The sequence below is a fragment of the Phodopus roborovskii genome, unplaced genomic scaffold (genome assembly GCF_943737965.1).
Source record: "Phodopus roborovskii unplaced genomic scaffold, PHOROB, whole genome shotgun sequence".
Taxonomy (NCBI): domain Eukaryota; kingdom Metazoa; phylum Chordata; class Mammalia; order Rodentia; family Cricetidae; genus Phodopus; species Phodopus roborovskii.
The window spans coordinates 4,205,341-4,232,029 of NW_026126432.1; the positions used below are offsets into that span (position 1 = coordinate 4,205,341).

The 26,689-nt window shown below is 39.4% G+C and overlaps 1 protein-coding gene and 1 long non-coding RNA gene across 2 annotated transcripts in view; one reads left to right on the top strand and one right to left on the bottom strand.

The window, feature by feature from the left end:
- Positions 1-1,931: 1,931 nt before the first annotated feature.
- Positions 1,932-4,047, top strand: LOC127223149 (uncharacterized). The gene is made up of 2 exons (XR_007834616.1): positions 1,932-2,044; positions 3,888-4,047. It is a non-coding gene; the product is annotated as an uncharacterized LOC127223149 (long non-coding RNA).
- Positions 4,048-5,322: 1,275 nt separating this feature from the next.
- Positions 5,323-26,689, bottom strand: part of Intu (inturned planar cell polarity protein) — a 65,512-nt gene continuing 44,145 nt past the window's right edge. Inside the window, exons 9-16 of the mRNA XM_051185693.1 lie at positions 21,858-21,911; positions 18,794-18,856; positions 17,572-17,793; positions 16,419-16,889; positions 15,188-15,285; positions 11,790-11,979; positions 9,644-9,801; positions 5,323-6,231 (exon numbers count right to left, since the gene is read on the bottom strand). Coding sequence (XP_051041650.1) covers positions 6,120-6,231; positions 9,644-9,801; positions 11,790-11,979; positions 15,188-15,285; positions 16,419-16,889; positions 17,572-17,793; positions 18,794-18,856; positions 21,858-21,911 — 1,368 coding nt within the window. The 3' untranslated portion in view covers positions 5,323-6,119. The remainder of the gene's footprint in view (positions 6,232-9,643; positions 9,802-11,789; positions 11,980-15,187; positions 15,286-16,418; positions 16,890-17,571; positions 17,794-18,793; positions 18,857-21,857; positions 21,912-26,689) is intronic.

Genomic DNA, 26,689 nt, shown 5'->3' on the forward strand with positions numbered 1-26,689 from the left:
ACCACTACTTCCTTTCCAGTGACTCACCAGCTCTGTCTATGTTTTCAGTCCATCTTTCTATTTAATAGACTGTGTTTAGAGTAATCTCCCTGAAGCAACTCTTTAATCATCACTCATAGTTTTTTTTTTAAAGTTAGTCTTATCACATTGATTGCTAAACCCTTTGTGAAGCCTGCTGCAAATTCCAAAAATGAGCAGCTTTTTATTTGTCAGTGAAATGTTTGTCTCCTTTAAGTATTGAAGTGCATCAACAAGAATGCTTGCAAAAATTTAAGGGTGGCATTACTTCAATTACTCTCCATGTCAACCTGTAGTTTTAAGGGTGGATCCATCTCTTGCCCGAGGGAACATGGTATCTCTGAAGACAGAAAATAAGTCTGATGCCTTCAGGGCCATTTCCACTGTCTCATCCTCCATGCTTATGTTTGATTTGACAGCTGACGATATTACTGCTTATTCCTCTATGTTATCATCTGCATCCACTTATCTGCATTCAGTGATACAAGACCAATAAGAAAGTACTTACTTAGGAATACGACTTTTTAACACTGAGGGCACTTAGTCAAGCTGTCAATCTAGACCTGAAACTGACTGACTAGCTTCGTGACAACCTGCTGATCAAGGAAGGAAAGATGCTAGTGGTCTACTATCTATAAAAGTACTTGGGAGAAAGGCCTCTGTGCTATTACTCCTTTCTCCTTGAAATCAGCGATGGTTACATTTTTCTCACTTTGGGCTGAGATCAGTCACTTTAGCAATTCCTTCCCAGGCAGCCCTAAGTGTTCTTTCTTCTCTTAGCATTCAGTACAACACTTTATCATATTTGTGGTCTCCCTCTGCCACGGGAACAGAAACTCTGTGAGGGCAGAATCTTTAGCAATTTTGTTCACTGCTGTATTTGCAGTGTTTAGCAGTGGGTAGAAGGTCAGGAAACATTTGTTGGGTAAGTGTATGTAAAGGTAACATAAAGATAGCAAGATGGTTCATTAGGTTAAGGTAGCCACTGACAAGCATGAAGTTCCATCCCTAGGACCCACAGAGTAGAAAGAGAAAGTAAACTCCGCCATGGTGCTGGTATGTGAGCACATGAACACATGCATGTACACACACACACACACACACACACACACACACACACACAATGTAGTAATTTTTAAAGGCAATTGATACTGCAAACCTCCAAAACACTTTTATTTAAAACTCCGAATGTAGAAAAATAGTTTTAATTATATACAGAAATAAAACTCTTTAAAATTAAATTAGTTCATACAGTTTGGTGTGTAGGTTTAAGTTTTAATAGCACTTACTATTTTAAATCAAAAATATAAATCTCAAAACAAGAGTGAGGAGTAATTTTCTCCAATCATTCCTATCACATTGTACAGTAATAGGCATGACTCAGCTGTTGCGTTTGGTTCTCAAGCAGAGGCCATTCAATGTTGATAAATAGCAGCCACAGCTCACACTTCATACTTTGCAATATGTGACAACCATGATTTAGAGAACACACAGAAACAAATAACTGTTAAAGCAGAAAAACCTAGTAGACTTGTTTCAAAATATTTTAAATTTGTGTCAGAAATATTTAAAAAGAGATTATTTCACAATTACCATTTTGTTAGGCATGCATCCTTATCCATAGTCCCTTGGCACAGAAAGTGAAACACCATGTACTCTCCTAGGTATAATTCTCTGACATGACAGAAACAAAAGAAAGCTAAGGGAAGGGAGAAGAGAGAGAAGAGGAAAAGGCAAGCTAAGAGTCTAAAATTTCTTAGGGGTCAAGAAACATGTGATAGTAGTAAGGAAATACTTGTGTTTTTGTTTGAGATAGCCTTGCCTGTCCTTGAATAGCCATGTTATTCTTGAATTTATACTTGAATTTATTATATCCCCCTGCCTCAGCCTTCTGAATACGGGGATTATAAGCCATGTGCCACCATGCCTGACTGTGTCTGATTTTCTAAGAATGGTAGGTAGATATTGTATTTAATATTTTTTAGAACATTATTATTAGGATGTGCTTGAAACTTAACTCAAGAAGGTTTCGCTGCATAGACACTGAGATCAACAATTAATAAATGAGACCTCCTCAAACTTAGAAGCTTCTGTAAGGCAAAGGACACAGTGGACAAGACCAAATGGCAGTCCACAGACTGGGAAATGATTTTTACCAATCCTACATCTGACAAAGGGATGATCTCCAAAATATACAAAGAACTCAATAAACTAGTCAACAAAACACCAAATAACCCTATTTAAAAATGGGATACTGAAGAAAGAATTCTCAATAGAGGAAATCAAAAAGGCTGAAAGACACTTAAGAAAGTGCTCAACATCCTTAGCTATCAGGGAAATTCAAATCAATACAATTTTGAGATACCATCTTTCTCCTGCCAGAATGGCTAAAATTAGAAACACCAATGACAACTCATGCTGGAGAGGATGTGGAGAAAGGGGAACACTCCTCCACTACTGGTGGGAGTGAAAACTCGTACAGCCATTTTGGAGATCAGTATGGCGGTTCCTCGGAAAAGGACCCAGCAATCCCCCTCTTAGGCATATACACAAATGAGCCACACCCATGCAACAAAGACATCTGCTCAACTATGTTCATAGCAGCATTATTTGTAATAGCAAGAACCTGGAAGCAACCCAGATGCCCCTCAACTGAAGAATGGATAAAGAAGATATGGCATATTTACACAATGGAATACTACTTGGCAGAAAAAAAATAATGGAATCTTGAAATTCGCAGGCAAGTGGATGGCACTTGAAGAAACCAACCTGAATGAGGTAACCCAGTCACAAAAAGAGGAACATGGTATGTACTCACTCATATATGGATTTTAGACCTAGAGCAAAGGATCACCAGCCTATAATTCACACCACCAAAGGAACTAGGATACAAGGTGTATTCTAAGAGATTCATATAAAGTCCCTCACATAAGGGGTAAAGGACAAGTCCCCCAGAGCTCAGGGGAAGTGGGGGGGGCAGTGAATGGAGAGAGAACTAGGAGAAAATGAGGGGGAGGAGAGGAAGGCATGTGTAACTAGGAAGAGTGAATCAGGGGAGGAATAAAAGACAGAAGAGAGAGAGAGAGAGAGAGAGAGAGAGAGAGAGAGAGAGAGAGAGAGAGAGAGAGAACATAAAAGAGGGAGCCACTATTGGTTTGAAGAGAAATCTGAACCTAAAGAAAGGTCTAGAGACCTACAAGACTGATTCCAACTAACAATTTGAGCAACCGTGGAAAGGCTACCATGAATGTCCTTCCCTGATAGTGAGATCAACAACTAACTTATCCACCATCATGGAGCCCTCATCTAGTACCTGTTGGAAACAGAAACAAACACCCATAACGAAACACTGAGTTGAACTAGAATCCAGATACAGAGGGAGAGGACAAGACCGGTTGCAGAAACACGTAAAGACAGCTGACCTGAACAAGGAGGAGCTAATGCCCCCAACCCCCACCCCCGACTGAAAGCTGGGAATCCAGCATGGGGCTGTCTCAGGCCCCCTGAACATGGGTCTCAGCTAGAAAGCCTGAGCAGTCTAAGGGACCTCAGGCAGTGGAACCAGGATGATTTCCTGGTGCACAAAAGGACCTTGCAGACACATCCCCCTTGGAGGGATATTGCCTTAACCTAGAGACAGGAGAGAAGTCCTAGTCCCTACTTCAAATGACTTGACAGATTTACATGACCCCACCTGGATGGCAAAGCCCTACACGTGGAATTGGGGTGGGGGGATGGGAGGGGAGGGTGGTCAGGGTGCATGTGAGAGAGAAGGGAGCGTAAGAGGGAGGGAGGGGGAGAGGGAACTGGGATCGACATGTAAAATTTTAAAATATAATTAAAAAAAGAAAATAAATATAAAAGAAAAGGTTTCTCTGAAGCCCATCACTATGGGTTCTGCACTTGTCACTTTATCCCTTCCCTGTAAAGGAGACAGACAGTACTCACTGTCCAACAGTCAGACTGAGTTTCAGATGTGTCTGAACTAGTTAGAGAAATGGTCAGCTAAGTTTACCTCCAATATTCACCTGCAAATGAAAAATAAGACAGTATTTTATTTTTTAAAAATGCAATGCCTCTTCAACGTTATTGTGCATGGACCACACAGCAAACTTCCATTTTTAAGATCTTTCGTCTGCTTTGTATTTTTACTTTTTTAATAGTGTTCTCACGGCTAACACCAAGAACACACCAACAGATCAAATTTTAAGTGGGGGAAAAAAGTTCCCTGTATTAAAATCTCTAGTTTGTTCTGTTTGAAAACCTGAGTGGTCAACAGCTACATTGATCATAATGATCAGTATTAGAAACAGCTTGGGATTTGAGGGTGTTTCCAGAAACTGAAGACATTTAATAAATACATTTTTAGAAATGCTGGAACAGATACATTGGCACACAGGCAGTTTAGACCAATTTCATTCAGTGTTGTTAAGAGGGGGGGGGAGATTATAAAATGTTTTCTACATTTCAAGATCCACAATTTCCTTCTCTGACTTGAAAGCTGAAATTAAAGCCCCTTAAGAAGTCACTAGTGATGTAAGCAGATGGCATTTGTCACCAATGCCTTGATAAGAATCTCTTAAACTGATGACAGAGGGGTAACAGTTTTTTTTTTTTTTTTTTAATTAAACCAAATGGCTCAAGATACACTGATGTTTTGTAGTTTTAACCTGGAGGGCTCATGTTTAAAGAAGGGTAAATGCAGGGATGAACTAACCTTAGATTGATTTTAGATGGCTTGCCTTCCAACATATACAATCCTTGAAGGAGAAACTGCCCACAACTTTAAAGTGTGGGGGATACTGAGCCTGAAGGATGTCCACCCGGGTAAGTGGTAATAGTAAATGTAGCACTTGCTATATTTTTCTTTTCTTCAATATACTAAATTCTCAGCACCAAAGAAAACCAATGCTTTAGTCAGTCTTTACTACTGAAGATCAAGTAAACTGCCATGGCTTACAATGCTCCCTCTCCCTTTGAGAGATCCAATACAGACTGATGCTTATTTATAAGAAAAAAAAATTAGTATTTTATAAATGAAGTTACCCTATATCAGTGTTACTCTGTTTTACTTTTTCAGTGTTTTAAAAAAAGATTTATTTTCTAGTTGTGAGTTTGTGTGTAAGTATATATGAGTGTGTGTGTGTGTGTGTGTGTGTGTGTGTGTGTGTGTGTGTTACAGGTGGCTTTGAGTTGTCTGACGTGGGTGCTGAGAGCTGAACTCAGGTCTCTTCCAGTGACCTCTGAGCCATCTCTCCAGCCCTCATCCAGTGTTTTAAAAATGATTTGGTAGTAATGATATAAAATGTATGTGTACCAGAATGTACTTCAACAAGAATAGAAAAAGAAATGGGAGCTTATGGATGATTAAAAATGTCTCCTATTCCAAAATAAGGTTCATCACAAAGAATAAAGAGAATCAAGTAAATATAAATTAACATTAAACTTCATCCTTCACCTCTTCCTTTGCACTGAGGTATCTACTAAAATACTTAAACTTATGCACAGGCTTTTGATTTTAAGAAACCAGAACACAGATAAGGCAAATTTAGACACTAATACGAAAAAGGAAAACAATGTATTTTTCTTAACTGGTACTTTCAAAAATCCCAATTCAATAGTAATATTATTAGTACACAGATATTCTGAGGCCTGACAGGTGCAGAGCCCCTCACAATACAGAACTGACCAACTACAGAACCTTGTCATGTCCTCAATTTCATTCCTTCACCAGATATAAGTCAGTATTGGGTTTTAGGAAAAACAATGAGTTAACTATGATCTCCAAATAAACATCTATATTTTTTTATTAAAGAATTCACATTATTTAAAACTATTCAATAAATTAGGATGGTATACCAAAATGGCAATAAATTAGCAATCTTGTCTCCATATTTTGATCAAGTATCTACTCAGATGTCTTCTATAATACTATATATGAATTGATGCAAAACCCAACAGAATTGCATTTCAATATTTAAAAAGATAAGTTCAATACTGAAAAACAACTAAGCTGAGCCTTATCTCTATATGTTGATGTCGGCCATTCTGACACTGTTCCATGGTCCATTTGTGTGTTCCTTTGAATCCTACAAACACAGCTACAATGTTAATCCAAAGAACAATTTAAATGCCATTTCAATGGCAATTTCTGTGACCGAGTCATGAAAACAGACATACAGTTCCTGAGGTTTTGGGTGAAGGAAGAGTCTCCTGCAGAAAGAAAAAACATGGTGAAATTAAAGGTGATAAAATGTTTTCCCTTTGTTTTCTTTCAGTTTTTGGAGAATCAATAATAAGCTTGGAAAAAAAAAAAAAAGAAACCAAAATACCAATCTGCCACTACCATCACCACCAAACTCATGAATCTAAATCTAAATAGAATATAGAATAAAGCTTAGTTTCTGGATAAATAATGTATGTCCTAATTAATGGTATTGTCCTAGAGAGCAAGAACTCTCATTTAATCAATGCACATCATCATATCCCTCAGTCTTAAATATTCAACCTGATTATTCTTACCATCCAGGCAATACTTCCTATATTATTTTAAGTACAGTAGCCATGAAATATTTTATTTTCACTTACATTTCAAACTGCTATCATTATTAAATATAAAATGACAACTCATTTGCATAGATTTGGATTAACACTACTGTAGTGAGGTAGTCCTTCTGTAGCACTGACCACGCCCATCGGGGGTGGAGCGATGGGCGGAGGTGACCTGACGAAGGAGGTCGGAGGGGGCCAGGAAGGGGCTCTCTTTCTGGCGTGACTCAGACAGGAGAGGATCGGGTTGAATTTCCTGGTGTTCATCTGTCTAGGTTGTAAGTTATTTCTCCCTGATTAAACATCTATTCGGCCTATTTGTTTATCCTGATCCTTATTTACCGCAATACACTACATTTGTGTGTGCTCACATATGCATGCACCTCATGGTGTATGTATATACAAGTAAACAGACAGCTGTAGGCATTGGCTCTAGTCTTTCACCTTACTTGAAATGAACTGTTGTCTACTGCTGCAAACTTCAAGCTTTCTGGGCTTTTCCTGTCTGCTTCCTATCTCCCCAGAGCAGCACTGGAATTACAAATGTGTTTTACTGTGCTGGCTTTACACAGGCTTTGGGAACTTAAACTTGGATCTTCATGCTTGTATGACAAGTGTTTTACCCACTGAATTATCTCCCCACTGTTCTGAAATTATCTTTTTGTATGCTGTGAAGATTTGTCATGAGCATTGGTTTAATAAAAAGCTAAATGCTCAATAGCTAGGCAGGATTTTCTGGGCAGAGAGGATGCTGGGAAAAAGAAGGGAGGAGATGTAAGAAGAAGCTGGACAGATACAGAATGAGTTGGGACACAAAAGATGGGATAGAGGTAAAAGCCACAAGATAGAAGTAGAGCAATAAAAATATGGGTTAATTTAAGTTCTAAGAACTAGTTAGTAATAAGCCCAAGCTATTGGCCAAGCTTCAATAATTAATAAGAAGTCTCTGTGTGGCTATTAGGGAGCTGGCAGGCAGGACAGAAAAATGTGATTACACCCCACCTAACATTAAAATTTAGTTTGGTTTTTCTAGAGAGTGAAATTTTCCATAGAGAACCAAGTATGGTGGGACACACCTGTGGTAATTGTAAGTACTCTGGATGCTGAGGTAGCAGGATCATGGGTTTGAAACCACCCTTTTTCCAGATTCAGTCTCAAAAAGAAAAGAAGTTAATCTATTTTCCTTTCGTACACTGCACATAAATGGAAGAGTTTACTTGGGATAGTTCTGTCTGACCTTCTTTAAAGCTCTTTTATATACTCTGTTCCCTGATCAAGACCATCTGATTCTTCTAGCCCTTGTTCTGAACATGCACCTGGGTGTGTACCAACCTGGTATCACCTGTAGGCTGTGTCTAGACACTATTACATAATCACATTCAGGCTGATACTCTCAAACCTAGTGGATTACCTATTACATCACAAGGAGCTTAAAACCAGAATCCCATTCCCAGATTCCAACTCAGTGGGTCTGGGCACAGGTACAGGAAGCTCTGAATTCCACAACTGATTAGGTGGTTCTCAATTCTATGGGGCAGTGGATCATCTGTAAAATACTTATCATACAGACTAGAACTACCAGGTACGTGTCCAGCAACTATGGTCCTACTGAACTGTGTCCTTTCCTCTATGAATGCTACCCCAACATCAAGAACTTTTTATAGCCTAGCCCTTCCCTTAAAGATTCAGCTCCTTAGCTAGGAATCAAAGGCTCTCAGCAACAGGTTTAACTTAAGATTTCTAGTGCAATCACTTAGTTTATCTTTGTGTGGGGCAGTCATGTATATCCCGTCAACACATCTTCTCACTGCCATGCCTGATGACTGCCTTTGTGTGGACCCTTGTTCATTCATCCCATTTCCTTAACCTAGAAGGTTCATTCCAAACAATTCATTTTTTAAATAGGCTCAAATGAACTTTCAATGTGCCTTGCTTTTAAATCCTTGATTGTATTTTTCTTTTTCTTTTTTTCTTTTTTGCTTCAGAATTCCTCTACTAGTTGGTCTAGTCTATTGTGTGTGCACACATATATACCCACGTAGATAGCCATATATACATATAAAGATATATGTCAATATTGTGTCCGTCAACACACAGTGAATGTACATATTTCATATTTCTTCTACAAGATGTAAGGCTGGGAGGTGCTATGCTATTATGCTGCTCACTCATCCATCCACGCTGTTTGCCTAACATAAATCCATCTAATGCACCTTCATATTTTACCAAGTTGCTATTGAGTGCCAGGTGCTACAGCAGACATCAACAGTGAGGAAGACACTGATTTTATGAGGCCGGCGTTCTGGTGAGGGGAGTGCCAATAAGCAAACTCAGTATTGGAGGTGGAGCGGAAAGTGACAGGTGCCACTTCAGAAGGGAACTCCCACACAGAAGGAAAAGCAGAAATAGCTGCCCAGTGCCAACGGAGCTGGCCCACTGTGGACAGACAGAGTGACATAGACAGGTGGGTCTTGAAGGTGTGAAAAAAATGAAGAGTAAAAAGCAAACGGGAGACAGGCAGTGGTAGCGCACTCCTTTGAAACTAGTACTTGGGAGGCAGAGGCATGTGGATCTCAGTGAGTTTGAGGCCAGACAGCCAGGACTGTTACACAGAGAAAGCAAAACCAAATAAATAAATAAACAAACAAACAAACAAACAAACAAACAAACAAACGGAGAAACAAAAGAAAAGGGAGATATGAAGAAAAAGGAAGGAAATGTGGGGGGTGGGCGGGGATGTCTTCTTAGTGATTCTGGATAGGTCTCGGAGCAGCCTTACTCCCGATCATCCCCTCATTTAGTCATTCATTCATTCATCATTCATTCATTCATTCTTTTCTTTGATCAAACCCCTCCCCCACTATCCTCTCTTATCTACACTGGAAGGATACAGGGAAGAATTCAGAGGAAAAAACAAAACAAAAAACATCAAAACCAAATCAAACTCTAAAATATATTAAAGATTTTAGCTTGACTATAATCCCAGGCCATTATTTAAAGATATCACTTACCTCTGCTACTTTCTCTCTTCTTTCTAACCTTTTATTTTACATGAACACACTTCCCTCACACTTACCCCACTACCCAGTAAGCCATAACTGGTGGTGGTTTTTTCTGATCAGCCCAGTTTTCCGGTGAACATTCAAATAGCACTCCATGTTCTTTCACAGGGGTGAGAGAAGACACTGAATCTGCAGACTCTGAATGATCTTCACCATGCAGTGCTCTCTTTTTCTGCAAACCAACAGCAGTTGCGAGTATTAACTAGTAGATAGTGTTAGTCTGAAATGTCTGGGGCTGGGAATGTAGCTCAGGGGTAGAATGCTTGCTTAGCATGAATAGAACCCTCACTTCCATCACCAAAGTAGAAAATAAAGTAATTTCAGGTAAGTATCTGAAGATGAGGATGACTCTGGTTCTAAGTGTCTACAATGCTATTCTTCCTGTTGGCCTGTAAAAAATTTCTATTTGTCAATTCTTGGTTTAGACATTATCTCCTAAAGTAGATTACAAGCTTTCTCCCAGCAGAGAGCAAATGTTATTCTCTACACACCCCCTCCCCCAATCAGGTTCTCACTAAATAGACCTGGCTGACCTTGAGTTGGTCTCCAACTTCTGGCACTCTTACTGTCTCTTGTTTGGGAGTTTGATTACAGACACATGTCATTACATTTGATCTATTTTATTCTTTTAAGATTTGTGTGTGTCTAGATATGTGTCCATGCAAGTGAGTACCCACAGAGGCCAGCTGTCCCTCTGTTAGAAACTGTGTTCTCCAAATAGCTACACAACCTTTTCCCTCTTTATTCCTTTCTGTAAAGATTGCTTGACATGATCGGGGGAACTTGTAAAACAGTAACCTGCACCACTGAGCCTGACTAAGATTAAATTCCTCTTGACATTCACTCCACTAGATTTACTATTTGTCAGTTTATTTAGCTCCTTCATTAGGAGAGGGGCTTCAGGAAAAGAATTTAGTTTGTTTTCTTTCCAGCACCTAGAATAGTGTCCAGTGCAGAGTAGATGCCTTAACATTTAAGGTCAATTTGTTACTAAATATGACCAAATAGGGTGATGACATATCCAGAGCATCCAGCAGTACATTAATATAGGAAGAGCTAGCCCAAGAAGTGAAAGCAGGGAGACCTCCTTGCTCAAACACGACACTTCCTGTTAATAACACTTTCTGAGAACCCGAACGTATGGAAGGCAGAATTCTGTTGAATGGGCCCTGAGAAGTGATATTACTCCAGCTGGATTGCTTTATAGCTGAGGAAACAGGAAGAGCCAGGATTCAGGCCAGGGCTCCTCATTCCCAGCCCAATGTCATTTTAAACCCAAGTTCTTCACAAGACTGATATGCTGCATACATCACCGATGTCTTCAGAGAGCTGCTCCTGGACAGATGTTAGATCAGTTACAACCCCACTCTCTCCCTTCTTTGTTTTTAAAAGATTTATTTATTATTCTTCAGTATATGTGTGCCCATGTGAATTTACGTGCATCACATGTGTGCAGGGGCTGATGGAGTCCAGAGGGCATCAGATCCCTTGGAGTTGGAGTGACAGATGGTAGTGAGCTGTCTAAGGGAACCACATCTCAGGACCTTAACAAGAGCAGTAAGTGTTCTTAACTGCTGAGCCACATTTCCAGTCCTTATTTTTGAGACAGGGTCTTATGTATCCCAGGTTAGCCTCAGACTCACTATGAGACTGGAGATGACTTTTGAATTTCTCCTCCTCCTGCCTCTACTTCTGGGGTTTTGGGATTACAGATGTGAATCAAGGGCTTCTTGAATGTTAGATAAGCACTGTGCCAATTAAGCTGCAGTCCTAGCCATAAGGCTCTGAATATTTTTCCATAATGAGAGATCAATATCAATTTTCCTGTCACCACAAGAATCTAATTGATATTTGAATTATATATAATACTACTACTTAAGAATAGGGTGCAATATTAAATGACATTAACCTGGATTGAAACACTACTACCAATTAACAAACGGTTAAATTGCTAATATCAGATATGAATGGCTACCTGATATTATAAACTATTATAAAATATCATTTTGTACTTTGCTGTGGGAAAACCAGGCCTACCATTTCCAGAGGTAAGATTCCAGACCACAGAGCTCAGTATAACTGAGTTAAATAGAACACTTCTGGTTATGTTAAAGAAAATAGAGAGTTGATATTGGTAGAAAACTGTATTTAAATATTTACCTCTTCCTTCAATGTCTGTTGGAAAATTGCACGGATAGAGAGACAACACTGATGGAAATTCTTAATTAGCTGAGCATGGACAGAACCGCCTAGCTGAGCCACCTCTTCATGGGTAGGAGTGATGAAGATGCCCTGCACTGTTTCTAAGGCAACATAGTGGAAGAGTGTATTCTCAGGACCAGAGGTCAATCTTGGAAAAGAGAGAGAGAAGGAAATTGAAGTTAGAAGAAATTTTCATTTTGAATTTTGTAGCATTCTCACAAGACTATGTGAAATAATATTAGCAGTATAATTATGGACAGAAAACTGAACCAAACATTTAATTCCCTGACATTGACTAAAGCACATGCTTTAAGCTATTCTTAATTCCATAATGGAGACAAACAGTACCAGCCATGGAAGGATAAACACTAATTCATTTGCAAGTAACTTAAGTTGTCTCTTCACTAAACAACCAATTGGCTGTGCCTTCTTTTTCCATGGTTTGTAAGAAAAACTGAGCTCATGTTTGGCCTAAATTCCAATAAGCCATAAAAATGGTATTAGTAGAGTAGGGCACATACAATATTATCTCCTATAAAACTAAACATATGAACTCAGCAACACTACACTTCACTTGGCAACAACACTGGTGATCCTGAAACAATATAAAATGGTTAGCAATCACGAAGTTAGATTAACATCCTTATCACTGTGCCAACCGTTGATAGTATTCCACACTGCTACAAGCTTCTCACTTATATTCTGTTTATCGCTCTAGATGTGGTGGGACCTGGGAGACTGGAACCTAAAAACAAGGTTTACTAAAGTCTCGTACAAGAGCCAACTTTCTTCAGAGCATCAGACAATTTATACTCTGAGGGTTAAGAGGAGTCACAGGAGTAAAGTGTACAATCACAAGGGTAAGCCAAACATGGAAGACAAGCCTCAAGTATCGAGCAAGCCACACATGGCAAAAACATGTTTTTCCATATATGAATATAAACAAATTACAATCGCTAGCTGTAATAAACAATCTGAAGTAAACTAATTCCTAGCTGCTACACCTGGGAGAGGAATGAAAGTACAGTTCAAGAACAATTCCATGTTTTTGAAGAAACTGAGGTTACAAGACTCATGTCTTGGTTTCATGGAGTTTTCTCACACGCGTTCAGAATTCTCATGTGACTCTATTCTTGAACCATGTTCCGACAATATTCACTTACTGTTTTCAGTTTTTCTTTTCTTTCTCATCTCTTCCTCTCATATTTAATCTCTGACAGGTCAACAGAACCTAGTTGAGATGTTTATGTTTAAGTTTCCCCAAAGGAATAACAAAAAAGCAAGAAATAGTAAATTTCCATGAATGTCTTCTATATGCCACAGTGTGTGCTTGAAAGTATGTTAATTCCAGTTTTCATAATGATCATGCATGACAGTAAATGTTATTCTGCTCCTCTTAAACATGGGGTAGCAGCGTCTGGCACTGGGATGAACTTGACCCAGCTGCGCAGTCAAGTAGGGCTTGGTGACTTTGCAGTCTGCTTTCTATGTAACCCAGCTTTTCCTCTCCACTGCTGAGTTTCAGGAGCTGGGAGGCCAAAGCAATATAGTCAGGAAGGAAAACAGGAGGTGGGGTAGGCTGGGATTGTAGAAATACAGAGTAGATGTGACTTTGACATTGAATAAAATGTTGGGTGTAAAAGATTGAAAATCATATATTTACAATGGTGTATATATACAAGTTAGAGTAATATCATTTACTCAATAACATGATTTAAAAATGAACTTTGCACATCAGTAATTAATAAGTTATCCATCTTTGGCATTTTTAAAACAAGAAACCTTGTGATTTATATGTGTGAACTTACATAAGCTATTGAACTTGAGAGTTTGCTTTTATTAGATAAAATGTCAAAACAATGTATGTATTTAAAAAGTACGGCAGTAATGAAATGACCTTAAACTTTGAAGTTCATTGCTAAATGGAAGACTAGGGCTTTCAAAGGGGTTTCAGCTTACTGTAGAAGACTGTACTCAAATTTATTTGTTTAAAATTTTTTAACTATTAAAAATTAAACACTCATGTGCGGAGGTATTAAATGTTAACACTTTAGATTTCCAGAGCACTATTTTAATCAGATAAGTTATCTTTCTTTTGGCCTAACTTCAGAAAAAAAAGTATTTCCTGGCAACTGCTATTTACACACTTGCACTTAGAAAATATTTCCTTCATGAAGATGGTGGTGGTTAAGTACCCATGTATGTGTATTCTGCTTCTACATGTCCTCTTGCTAAGTGCAATTAATTTTGTTTTATCAGCTGGTCCCACACATGACATCAACATTAAATACAGGCAAAAAGAGTCAGGCAGATCAGGTAGCTAGCTACAAAACAAATGTAAAAGAAGTGCTTATGAAAGGATAGCTGCTCAGCCAGTGAACTGCTTGCTGTGCAAGCATGAAGACCAGAGTTTGAACCCCAGAACCCATGCAAAGACCTGGGCCTGATGGCACACATTTACAATTACAGCTATGGGAAGGCTGAGACAGAGGAGCCCTGGGGCTCAGTAGCAAGCCAGCTCAGCATGCTTCACTCCAGGCCAGTGAGAGACTGCATTTCAAAAGACAAGCTAGGTAGCTCCTAAGGAATGACAGACAATCAAGGTTATCCTCTAGCTTCCACACAATAGCATACACAAGCTCATCTGTACACACGTGCGCACACACACACACACACACACACACACACACACACACACACACACATACACACACCAATGTAAGTCTGAGTTTTATCTATTTGTTCAGGACCAGATTTTAGGATCCAGAGTCTGAGAGGAAGAGGCACAGGGAGAAGTTAGTGAGTGTTCTATGTGACTACAGCAGAGGGAGCAGAGATGGGAGCAGGGTATAGCAGACAGAAGCGGACCGGTGACACAGTTGCTACAGAGGCACTGCCACCACCTGGCACCAGGAGGCGTGGATGGCCTTTCACAGTTGTCTTGAATTTAGGCAAATATCCAACCCTTTGTTCTCTAGATGAGCATTCTGAACTGTACGCCAGTAGCAGCTATCACTTACAGACACTGGGCTAAGCATAACCAGGCATCTACTAGAGTCTAAAACTAGTCTCTAAACTCCAATTTAAAAAGTAGACATCCAAAAAGTACATTATCTGTGGGAGAAAGGTAAAGAACAACTTTCATGTTTTGAAATACTACTATTGGTGCTTTCATTAGAATACAAATATATTGATTCCCCCAAATGTGTAAAGACATTACAGAAATAGCATGGATATTAGCTCAGATCTTCGATCCACATCATAATTATGCTTGTTGAATCTCTCTGCACTTTCTCACTGTAAAGCCCCTCAACCACAATGAGTTTAAGTGAAAAGGCATGCTACAAGTTTCTTACTTCATCGTGTTATAGACTTCCAATTCTTTGTCTGAAAGTTCTTTTTTCGAATTTCCCAAATGAAATGGATTTGGAAGCGTTGATTTCTTTCTAGTGAGCTAGAAGATAAATAGGTCAGTTTGTATCTAAGGATAGGATTAAATAGCAGAAATGATTCACAAATTAAAAACCTTCCAAGAGTGCCATTCTTATGATGCATGCCTCCATTAATACTTTTGATGCCATCTGCATCTCTGGGCTTATTCTTTGTTATGGATGATTCCAGTGTCAAGTCAGGGGGCCATGGTGAAAACTCCCCACCCATTCTACTACCAAATGAATATGCATGTATATTTGTCTTTCTTCCTGCTGTCTGGACATCTCAAGGTCACAGATAATGTGTTGTACTCCTGGCGGCTGATTAGAGCTTAGCTAGATGTAATTTAGCCAAATCAGCTTGGTTTCTGTTACCTACTAAGTTTACCAACAGAGATAGCAGGTTATAGTTAGCATGCAAGCACTTCCTAACAAATTCTACTCATGGCTCCAACACATCCCATTGTTTGTGTATAGGAGAGAGAATATCTCTGCTTGTGAATGCCACACCACTCAGAAACATGGAGTCCACTTTCAGATTCAAGATTCCTTCAGCTATGTCTGGCATGACCTCCACCCACATGACAGCAAGTTTCAAAACTGTCGGGGGCAACCTCAGCATCACAGGAGTAAGTGCAAAACTCCCATGGGTGCTGATGACTCTAACAACTGTTTGGGTATTTTATAGTATGTATGGGAAAAGCCAGTAAGAGTCATACACTGAAGTATAAACATCCTCTGTGCTTCACAGTCACAATGTGACATTCATAAGTACAGATTAAAAACCTTAGCTATTACAAATAGGCATCTCCTCTTCATTCTCATCATTTGTTTCTGTTAAATATTTTACTGACTACTTAGATTGACACTGAAATTGCCCTACAGCTAGGTGATCTGTCACCCTATCAACACAGAAGAAAGACCAATGTATATGGACCAGGGCTTGAAGCTTCTCTACCTGGAAGCTCTGTGGCATGAACATTCTAGATGCCGAGGCTCATGTGTTAGCACTTGGTATTTGTTTCTCTTTTTGGTTCTTAGTCTTCGGTTTTCTAGCAATACTAAAACACTCATCATTTCAAATAAGAAACACTCTCTCAATTAAAAAATCCTAACAGTTATGGATCACAATGCAGACACTTGGATGAACGCATACCTTAAGCAAGGCCATGCTGTCCTCTGAACCATCAGATTCTCTTTGCTTCAGTACTGCAGCTGGGGTAGTGTGTGGGCTAGGACCAACACCTTCTCCACCTTCACCAGGCTCACATCCTCCACTACCCCGGGAGGGACTGGGCTTCCGTGCCTTGAAGGGATAGTCACTGAAAAAGGTTCTTCTGCATGTTGGAGAGGTCGCTGTTTTGGTGGACCCCTGAAGTCTACTGAGGATAGGTGAAGTGGTCAAACTATCTGCCTTTTCATGTGGTGCAGCAAGGAACCAGTCAGCACAAGACAGGCAGGGCCTGGGACATGAGGCTAGCCGTTCCTCTATGCGGGAATCTACTCCTTCCAGCTGATGAAGAGTTGTTCTGACCTGATCTACATAGATACAATCTGGACCAGGATTCCCAGTAGCTTTAGATGTACAGCCTCCGGCTTCTAACAACACACACAACATATAATGTCTCTGCAAATAAAGATTGGTACAGGTTTAGCTGCCATGAAAGTACTTAATATAGTCTGTATGTTTAAGCTTGTACTAAAGGCATATGGGCATTTGCAAATACTCAGTGAGTACTGAAAATCTTTCTCTCCAATTTCTCTTTTAGTCATCATCAAAGCTTCTTGACCCAGAATGGAAATAATCTCACATTGCTTTGTTTTGATAAAGCATCAATTCACCATCAACCAATTCCCTTAGTTCACAAAATTTCCCAAGATAACTTTCAAATAGCCTCAATTATCACATCATTTCAGACATGATCTCTGTGTAGCTCAGGCTGCCCTGGAATTCAAACTTGGGATCCTCTTGCCTCACAACCTTCCAAGTGCTGGGATTTTAGGGATCATCACCATGCAGGGCTTGAATTTATATTGTTTCATGTTTTCCAAAAGAAGCCCAAGGAAAAAATACTATAGGAAGGGGAACAAAACATCTTCAGACCCTGTTCAAATTATACACTGGATTTTACTAGTATTTCTTCATGAGAATTAAATAGATACAGAAGAAAGGAAATAGAGGGGCTCTCAACATTTTCTTGAACACAAGTACTTACATATTCATATTTGTAAATGAGCATATTGGTATATTTAAGCAAGTAGATTTAAAAAGTGTAAAATGACATTCAAGAAAGAATTTCATAACTCACCAGCCCGACAATTAGTAAAAAATATCTCCCTTCAGGTTCCTGGAAGACCTCGGTGTCTGAGTCTGCAGGAGGCTGGCAGTGGTGCCGTGGGAAGACTTCTCTCCATATTATCAGCTGGCCAATTCTTTGCTTTGCTGCTAAAGGCAGCAGGCAGTACTGGCGACAGTATGCAGCAATCTCAACAATATCATCCTTAGGTAGATGGCTGCATACCAAGTAACCCTGGGATTTAATCATGAGGAGCCAACGCCAGTGAGTAACATGAATTAATGATCCCACATTTCTACGAGTTTTATCAGCACCAAAATAGTAGGCTTAAAATAGTGTAGTTCTAAAGGGGGTAAACTAAGATCTGGCAAAATCCATACTTTTTCTGAGTCTAACTGCAGATCAAGTCTGACAACTTCAGGGACTCAGAAGACAAGCTTTTACACAAAGCCAGATCACGTCAAGTGGGATTACCTTGAATGCTTGGTAAAGCTCGGACTAGAAAAGGACACAAGGTCAAGGTTAACACAGATTGATTCTTTTCTGTGTCCTTCCTGTAGCAGCTGATTCTATGGGAGGTATGTTATTCATTGTTTTTAAAGATATTTTTAAGTGAAAAACTTAAACTGACTCTATTCCTAATGCTTTACATGGGAGTAGTTACTTGATGCCACAGATGCAATATGTGTCACTTCTGAGGAAGAGGGTCAAAAGAGCAAGAACACTACTGCAAAGGGAAATTAAGAATACACTGCTGGAGAGCTCAGTGGCTAAAGGCACTGGCCACCAAGCCTGATGACCTGAGTTTGATCCTGGGAACCACACATGATAGGAGAGAATAACTCCTTCGAGTTGTCCTTTGACCTTCACATATGCTCTGTGGCTCACACACACACACACACACACACACACACACACACACACACACACCAAATACATGCAATTTTTTTTAATTGTGAAAAAAAAGAGAACATATTGCTCTTTTCTTTTATATACTTTATTATTTTAAGTACTCTCACTTCTGCAGATTTAGTAATGACTTAGTATACAGTAAAACATAATTATTTACTGTATTTATAAATCTCTGAGGTCATATTTCCAGTCCATCGGCTTATGACTATACACAGAAGTAAAGTGGTAACATTTCTTCCATGTATGTAAAAGTTTGAAAATTTACTTTAGGTCTATGTATATAGCAGTTGGATATTGATAAATATTTTAAGCTTCAACTTACCTTGTAAAACAGAGAAGACCCCAAAATTGTGTACAGCCGTCTCATGTCATAGTAATCCTCAGACTAGGGAAAAAATTCATAGGTGATTTATAATGTGGTATTTATTTATTTTTATATAAAAGATAAAAGTATTCTAGCTAAGCAGCAACAGTTCAAGTAGAGATTATATTTGTTAGAAGTAACTCTCTCTCTTGGTTTTTTTTTTTTTTTTTTTTTTTTTTTTTTTTTTGTGTGTGTGTGTGTGTGTGTGTGTGTTTTGAGACAGGGTTTGTCTGTAACAGTCCTGGCTGTCCTGAAACTCACTTTGTGGATCAGGCTGGCCTCAAACTCACAGAGGTCTACCTGATTTTGCCTCCTGAGTGCTAGGACTAAAGGTGTGTACCACCACCACCCTAGAAACAACTTGGTATGGTACCTTTGACATCAAAATGCTAGAGGACGGGGATGAAAGACCAATATGTTTACTTGTCTAATAGCCTTGTGGTCTTAAACATAATAGAATACAGCATTCGCCCTTCCATGAGGGACTCTGAAAATAACTATTAAAAAAAAAAGAAAGCTCCCATTATAATCAACAATATCCAATATTATCACACACTACTTTTGAAAGGGCAAATTGTAACAATTTATTTGTAGGTAAGTGAATGATATTTAAAAAATCAGAACACACTCTATTTGAGTAATCCCTCCTTCTAGGGATCTATACGATAACTGAGTGAATTGAGACATTTTTGTAAAAACTGATAGTGAATTATTTGGAATGCAAGTTACAGATAATGCTACATTCAGGAATGGGGGAATGATCAGCTAAATGTGATGTTGTGTAAGAGAACAGTACAGGTATTAGAATAGTGCAGGCATAAAAGTTACTGGATGCTCTGCTCAGCAGAAAATGCAAGTTCCAGAAGGAAACACCATTACATCTGAGTCTTGCTGAATGGTGTGCACTCTCCGACAACCATAAGTGTTATGAATATCCACACATGTGGGGTTTTGTGTAGGAATGTAAGGATACAGAAAAGTCTAGAAAGATCCACTCCAAGCTCTGAGAGCAGTTACTCCTGGGATGCCAGTGGGAAAGCATAAGGAGGAACATTTGTCTCTTCCTCTAACATGTATCTGTTAATTTTATCCTAACATAGAAGAAATGAAAAATCAGAAATAACATAAGCATCTTTGAAACTGTGTTCCATCCATACAGTGTACTGCTACTCAGAAATAAGAGGACTGAACAATACTGGGCATGGTGGCACATGCCTATATGGCCGGAGCTTAGGAGGCTGAGGCAGAAGGTGGGAGTCAGAAAATAGTAGCATCGGCTCCTTCATGTCTGCTACTACACAGATTTGACTAGGTGAGAGTGCGGTTTGTCTTGTTTCATCATATCTTTCCCTCCTTCTCACCATATTATTTTGAACTAACCCCAGATACACTTCTTCTGTAAGTAACTTCAGAATGTACTCTAACGGGCTGGAGAGATGGCTCAGAGGTTAAGCAAGCTTATTGCTCTTGAGGAGGACCCAATGGTGGAGCATAACCACCTGAAACTCTAGTTCCAGGAGATCCTGTCCCCTCTTCTGGTCTTTGTGGAATTAAGCATTTACATTACACATACTTACATCCAGGTACAAACATACACTTAAAATAATTTTTTAAAAGGATGTACTTGAAAAGAATTAATCTTGTGAAAACATGTAGTCATAATGCCAATGTTGAAAGATTTATTCTCTTCTAACACATGGCTATAATTATTATATTTCCTTAATTGTCTCACAAATGTTTACTTATATATTTATTTACTTAGGACGGGGCCTCATTATGTAACCCAGGTTGGCCTTAGCTTGAGATCCACCTGTCTCTGCCTCCTTGGAGCTGGGATTAAAGGTGTGTGCCACCAGGCCTGGCCTCATTGATATTGTGATAAAACTTGTTTGAATAGATGCCAAGGAAGACTATACAGTGTACTTGGTTGACTCCTCAAAGCCTTCTGTCAAGGTCTTTCTGCTTTTGTCTCTTCCTCTCTCCATCTCTGTGATTTAATAACCCCTATTCCCAGTCTGGATTTAACTGATTATAACTTCCCTTCTAAAATTGAGTCACTTGACATGCTCTTTACTTAATGGTGGTAGATGATGTAATGCCTCATTGAAGTATTTCATGGGTGGCTTGTGTGTTCCCACACTGCAAATAGTGTTCCATGAATGCAGGATCACATGGGATTTATACCTCTAGGCATGCTGGGGGATTATGTTGGGTATCTTAATCGATACAGGGAGACCCATCTTAACAGTGGGCAGGACTACTCCCTACACAGGATTCCTGAACTTCATAAATGGAGGATGAACGTCAACAGAGTATTTCATCACAGCAAAAGATAAAGACTCCAAGGCAATTACCGACAATGTACTGCCTCTGTGTGCTCACCTTGACGTGTGGTTCAGACAAGAGGAGAAGCATAAATGTCTGGTTCTTCCCCACTTAGCACCAGTTTTCACAAAAACAACTTGGTTTCCCTTCTTCCTAAGCATTGTGGAATTACAAACTTCCACACCCTGGATGCTGAGTCATTGTCTGACAGTTTCAGGCCCAGTACATATAACTTGTGTCAGTTCTGGAGCGTTCCATGTCTCTGAGGAACCTAGCTCCTTGTGGTGAGGAGTTTCTTATACACAGTGGCTTGAGTGTTAATGGAATTTATTGTTTACTAACAATTTATCTGTTGGGCTTTTCATTGGAGAGACCAAGAAAATAGAAATTTTAAAAAGTTGAAAGTCACACTGAGAGTTTCAAGTTCAGTTCAGACTCACAGAGTTCTCAACTCATCAAGTCTCCACCTCTGTCCTCACAAAGCCCTAGTGCTTGTTAGTTAATCACTGTCTAAGCCTCATAACACACATTGTGCAGCCAGTGTTTTCAGCTGAATAGAAAGCCTTGGGACAAGTAGGCATTTGCCAGTGTCAAAACAGAGGCCGAGTGCTCTAAACCCACTTGCCAGATACTTAGGATGATTGATTAAAAACTGAGAGCTCAACATGGCACCTGGTAGAAATCATCCTCCTCTTACCAGTTCTTCAAAGTCGGCAGCCTCAAGGTCACTCAGCACTGTGTCCAACTCCACCTGTGTGGACACATGAGGAGCACTCAGAACTGCCTGAGGGACTAAACACATATCTTTCTCTTGTCACACTACTCAAGAAATATCCCCAAATGAACGTGCTATTCTTAAGCTTTGCAAATATAAAACTGATTTAACATATGGACTTTTTAAATTAAAAGTTGCTATAAAATGACAAAAAAGACTTCTGATCAACACAAAACAATTTATGAGATTAAAAAACTGCTTTCTTGTTTTAAGTTAATTTTTTAAAACTTATTAGACTAAGCAAAATGGAAATCACTATTAATGTGGTCAACCTATTTCAGGTTGTTTTTCTCGCTTTCTGTGTATTTTTGATCAGTTGGATTCTTGAAAAATACCAACATTCTTCCTTGTTTCTCTCCTGGAAACAATGTTTTGAATAAAGCATTGCCAATCATTATTCAGATTAAAACATTAAGCCAGGAGTCTCCCTGGGATCTGGCACAGCTTAACTTCCCCACAGAGTTAATAGACAAAAATCTTTTACATAGGATTTGGCTTTGTTTCCATGGAAATTGCTGAAACTTCTCCTTGAAACATCCACAATTTAACAAAGTAAAATTATCCTGTAATGCATAAATGTATATACGTACAAAAAATAGTTACTTAAATATGTAGCATATACACTATATATAAATAAGGATCTCCTTGCTGTTTCTTCTCCCTTTTTTTTCCCCCTTAGAGGCTAAGGCATTCTCTGCAAGGCTATGTCTCATGCTGTGTTTTCCTGAGACAACAAAAGCTCCTGAGACATTAGTCATGCCTTTCAATACTTTTCACACAGTGTGACTTAGTTCTCATTTGTGACCTGCACTTTTCTGCACCTAGCAAATACTTTGTGTTTTCTTATTTGGTGAGAACCCTTCATTTTGTGAAAAACTGTCAGACAAAGGGAACAAATACATGTAATTTTTGATCTCAGGCTGTTCCCTCAGTGTTGCTCTACTTGGTCTCCAGGCTGATGTTAGACAAATATAACCAGCTGCTCCTGTAGGAAAAAGGTAAAATGTTGCCCCTCTAACAATGCCACTGTGGCCCAGGAAAGCATGACTGAAAAAATTCTCAAACACCTAGGAAAGGGGAGACTTCATCATATACTAAACATGGAACAAAGTAAGTTATTTTCAAATTAAAACCAAGTACTTCCACTGAACATCTGCTAATTGTAAGTTGCCTTACAACTACTTTTTAAACCTGAGTTTTTATGGGATTAAATTCCTTAAGATATATTGTCAATAAAAGCTACTACTCTAAGACAGTGGCAAATCTCAAAGAAAGGAAGAAAACTTTCTTTGAGCTTTTTGGGAAAACAAAAACTCAGGGGCTCTGGTTTCTGGTTACACATGTAGAAGTGTAAGTAGGTATTCAGTCCAAACAAGTCAAATGCTGAACAGAAAAGTCAACTCTTCTGTGTCTTGAAGAAGAGCAAGAACACAGCAAACTGCTAGCTTCAAGAACCAAGAGACAGACAGACAGACAGACACTCACAGCTGCATAACAGACACAGGAGCACAAACCCCCAACACAGCCAGGGCCAACACAAGAAAACCTGCCCTGTAGTTGGCAAGTTGCCAGAGGCTCCATGTGGGTAATTTCCACAGTTGAAAACTCCATGGAAATCCAGGCTGTTGGGTCGCCCAAGCTTTTGTGAGTTTTCCCACATAACCAAGTAGCCAAAGTAAATGCCCTCCTACCTCTGGTCCCACTCTAGAGCACTGGGCTGGCTATCCTTAACAAAGCCTGCCCCATGGAGAAACTAGTTAACTACAGCACAGTCCCATGGGATGTAGCAGACCTGGGGTAAACACAGTCAGCAATAGCCTTCCTCACTGCAGAAGAGGTCCATACAACCTCTTAGGTGGGAGGTGGGAGATGCCCAACTCCAGTTCACACTAGCTAGCCAGCCTGTCTCAGAAAAGAGGGGAGAGGAAACCTGACAAACAATGCTAAGGCCCATAATCCACCAACCTCCAGGCTCACTGAAAGGCTAAGCCCTAACCATGGGCGAAGGACACTTCCCCTCCAAACACTCCACCACTTCATCAGCAGGGCCTACGTCTAGTGGTCCTTTCAGATTTACAACATGTCCAACCATCAAGAAAAAAAATCACAAGACACCAAACAGCAATCTCACAAATTTAGGGTAGGCATCAGATAACATATGGCTAAGATTGGACAAGCCTGAGCTATTATAATTAACAGTCAGGAAATCTAAAATAAAATGAGTGAGATACTATGCAAGAAAATAAGACAAGGCAAGCTAAGATGGAGTCCCTACTAAAGAACCAACAGGAAGCACACTGTCAAAAGCACTGTGACAGTAATGAAGGTCATTGAAGGCAGAACTGTGACTGGGTGTGGACAAGGTCAGGACCTCTGCATTACACAGTACTCTTTGTGTGGATTTGGGTTAGATGTAAAGGTGTACTGTGAACTGTAAAATAATTATTATAAGCAGCAAAAACAAAAAAGCAAAAAACTGCATGAAAGTTATAGTTACAAAGGACAGAAAGCAAACAGAACACAAGGGGATGAACACAGAACAATGGCAACAAAAAAAAAGCCATACCAAGTATGACTATCAGTTCCTTTAATTTCATTTTATGATTATTGTTAGATACAGGTCAAAAGAAGAATCCTCAAGAGAAATTCAAAACTATCGATTGTGTGATATTTTGATTACATTCTGACAATAAAAAAGCTTCCTTTGAGTCAGAGGGAGGAGCTAGCCACTAGCTGATCAAAATTAACCATAAAGATCTTGGAGGACTGAGGACAGATAGGAGACAGGAAGTAGTAAGGCAGGGCTGAGAGAGGACATCAACCCTTTTCGACTGAGGTCATTGGTGGCTTCTCTGTCACTTCTCTGATCATTCAGGTTCTTACACTGATATCTCGCTCCCGACTTTTTATTGATACAGAATAATTAGATAAATATTTCACTTATTTCTTTTTTCAGTGCTAGAGACAAACCAAGGCCCTCACACATACTAGGCAAGTGCTAGCTCTATCACAACAGAAAGGGAAAGTCAAGACCAACTTCTATGACTAACACAGACGTAAAAATTCTCAACAAAGTACTAAGAAGGTCTGGCAATATGTCTTAGCTGGTAAAGGTACTTGCTGCCGAGCCTGAGGGCCTGAGGTCAATCCCTGGAACCCCAATGGAGGAGGAAAAGAACTGACACCCATAAGTTGTCTCCTGACTTCCACAGGCACACTAAAGCACTCATGTGTAAAAGTAACTCACTAAGCTCACACATCATGACCAAACTGGTTTCCTTCCAGGAATTGAAGGTTGGTTTAACATCCAAACCAATGAGACCCATTACATAAATAGACTCAAAGACAGAAATCACATGATCATCTCATTAGCTATAGCAAAAGTCAAGTTCAACATCCCTTCATGATAAAAACACTGAAGCAATTAGGAATAGAAGGGACATACCTCAGCAACATTAAATAAATAAAAAATACAGCAAACTTACCACAAATATTATATTCAAAGTGGGGAAAATAGCATTTCTTTTGCAATTAGGAATGAGGGAAGAGTGCCCATTCTCATTCTTACTATTCTTATTCACCACAGTACTCAAAGTCTTATCTAGAGAAGTAAAACCAGAGAAAGAAATAAAAGGTACACACACAGGAAAGAAAGCAGCTGAGTACCCCTATTTGCAAGTGACATGATTCTGTATTAAAAAGACCCCAATGGTTCTGCCTCAAAGTGCTTAAAAAGAATGATCCATTTCCAGTAAACTATAGGATGGAGAACTAACATGTATGGATCAAAGACTGTTTAGCAATAGCCATTGTACCAAGAAAAAAAGATAAAATAGCAAAGGAGGGGGGCCTTCTACAAGGAAAACAATGAGACACAAAAGAAATTAATTGAAGAAAGCCTTAAAAGACAGCTCCTATGCTCAGGTTCACATTGCTTTGACGAAGTCATTTCGGTGAGTCATACATGTCTAGGAAGTTAGCAATTTCTTATGGATTCTCCAGTTGATTTTTGGATAAATATGGGTTTCCAAAATATTTCCTAACAATTTTCTGATGGGGAATATTCTTCTATGTATATGTTTGTCTTATTGGTTGATGAATAAAACACTGATTGGACAGGCAGGATGATAGATAGGACTAGCAGACAAGGAGGATTCTGGGAAGTTTAGGCAGAGAGGTGTCATCATGTGATCCCAGGAATTGATGTAGCTGGACAGAAACTGCTTCCAGCTAACCATAGAGGTCTGGAGGTCTGTACAAACATGCCAGAAGTGATGTGCTGGGAAGAATCAGTATATTAAGCAGGGACAAACAGGAAATTGCTCTCTTCTCTTTCTTCTCTGCAGAGATGTAGCAGGCAAAGGAGTTCAGGTCCAGCATTCCCGGTAAGCCAAGACCAAGTGGAAATACTTAGATTGATAAAAATGAGTTAATAGTTAAGACAGAGCTAGCCAATAAGAAACACTAGTCACTGGCCAACAGTTTCATAATTAATATAGCATCTGTGTGTTCATTTAGGGCTGTATTGGTGGCAGGGTCTGCTGGGCCAGAAAACTTGCCTTACAATCCTCTGGATTTATAAGAATTTGCAACACTCCACTTTTTATAATAATTGGTTAATTTGAATCTTCTCTCTCTTCAGTGAGCTTGACTAGTGTTTTGTCAAACTTGTTGGTCTCTTCAGGTATTTCTACCGCTTCCTTTGTGCCTTCCTGAAGCTCTTCTCTTTCTGTTTTCAGAGGGGAGTCCGTTCT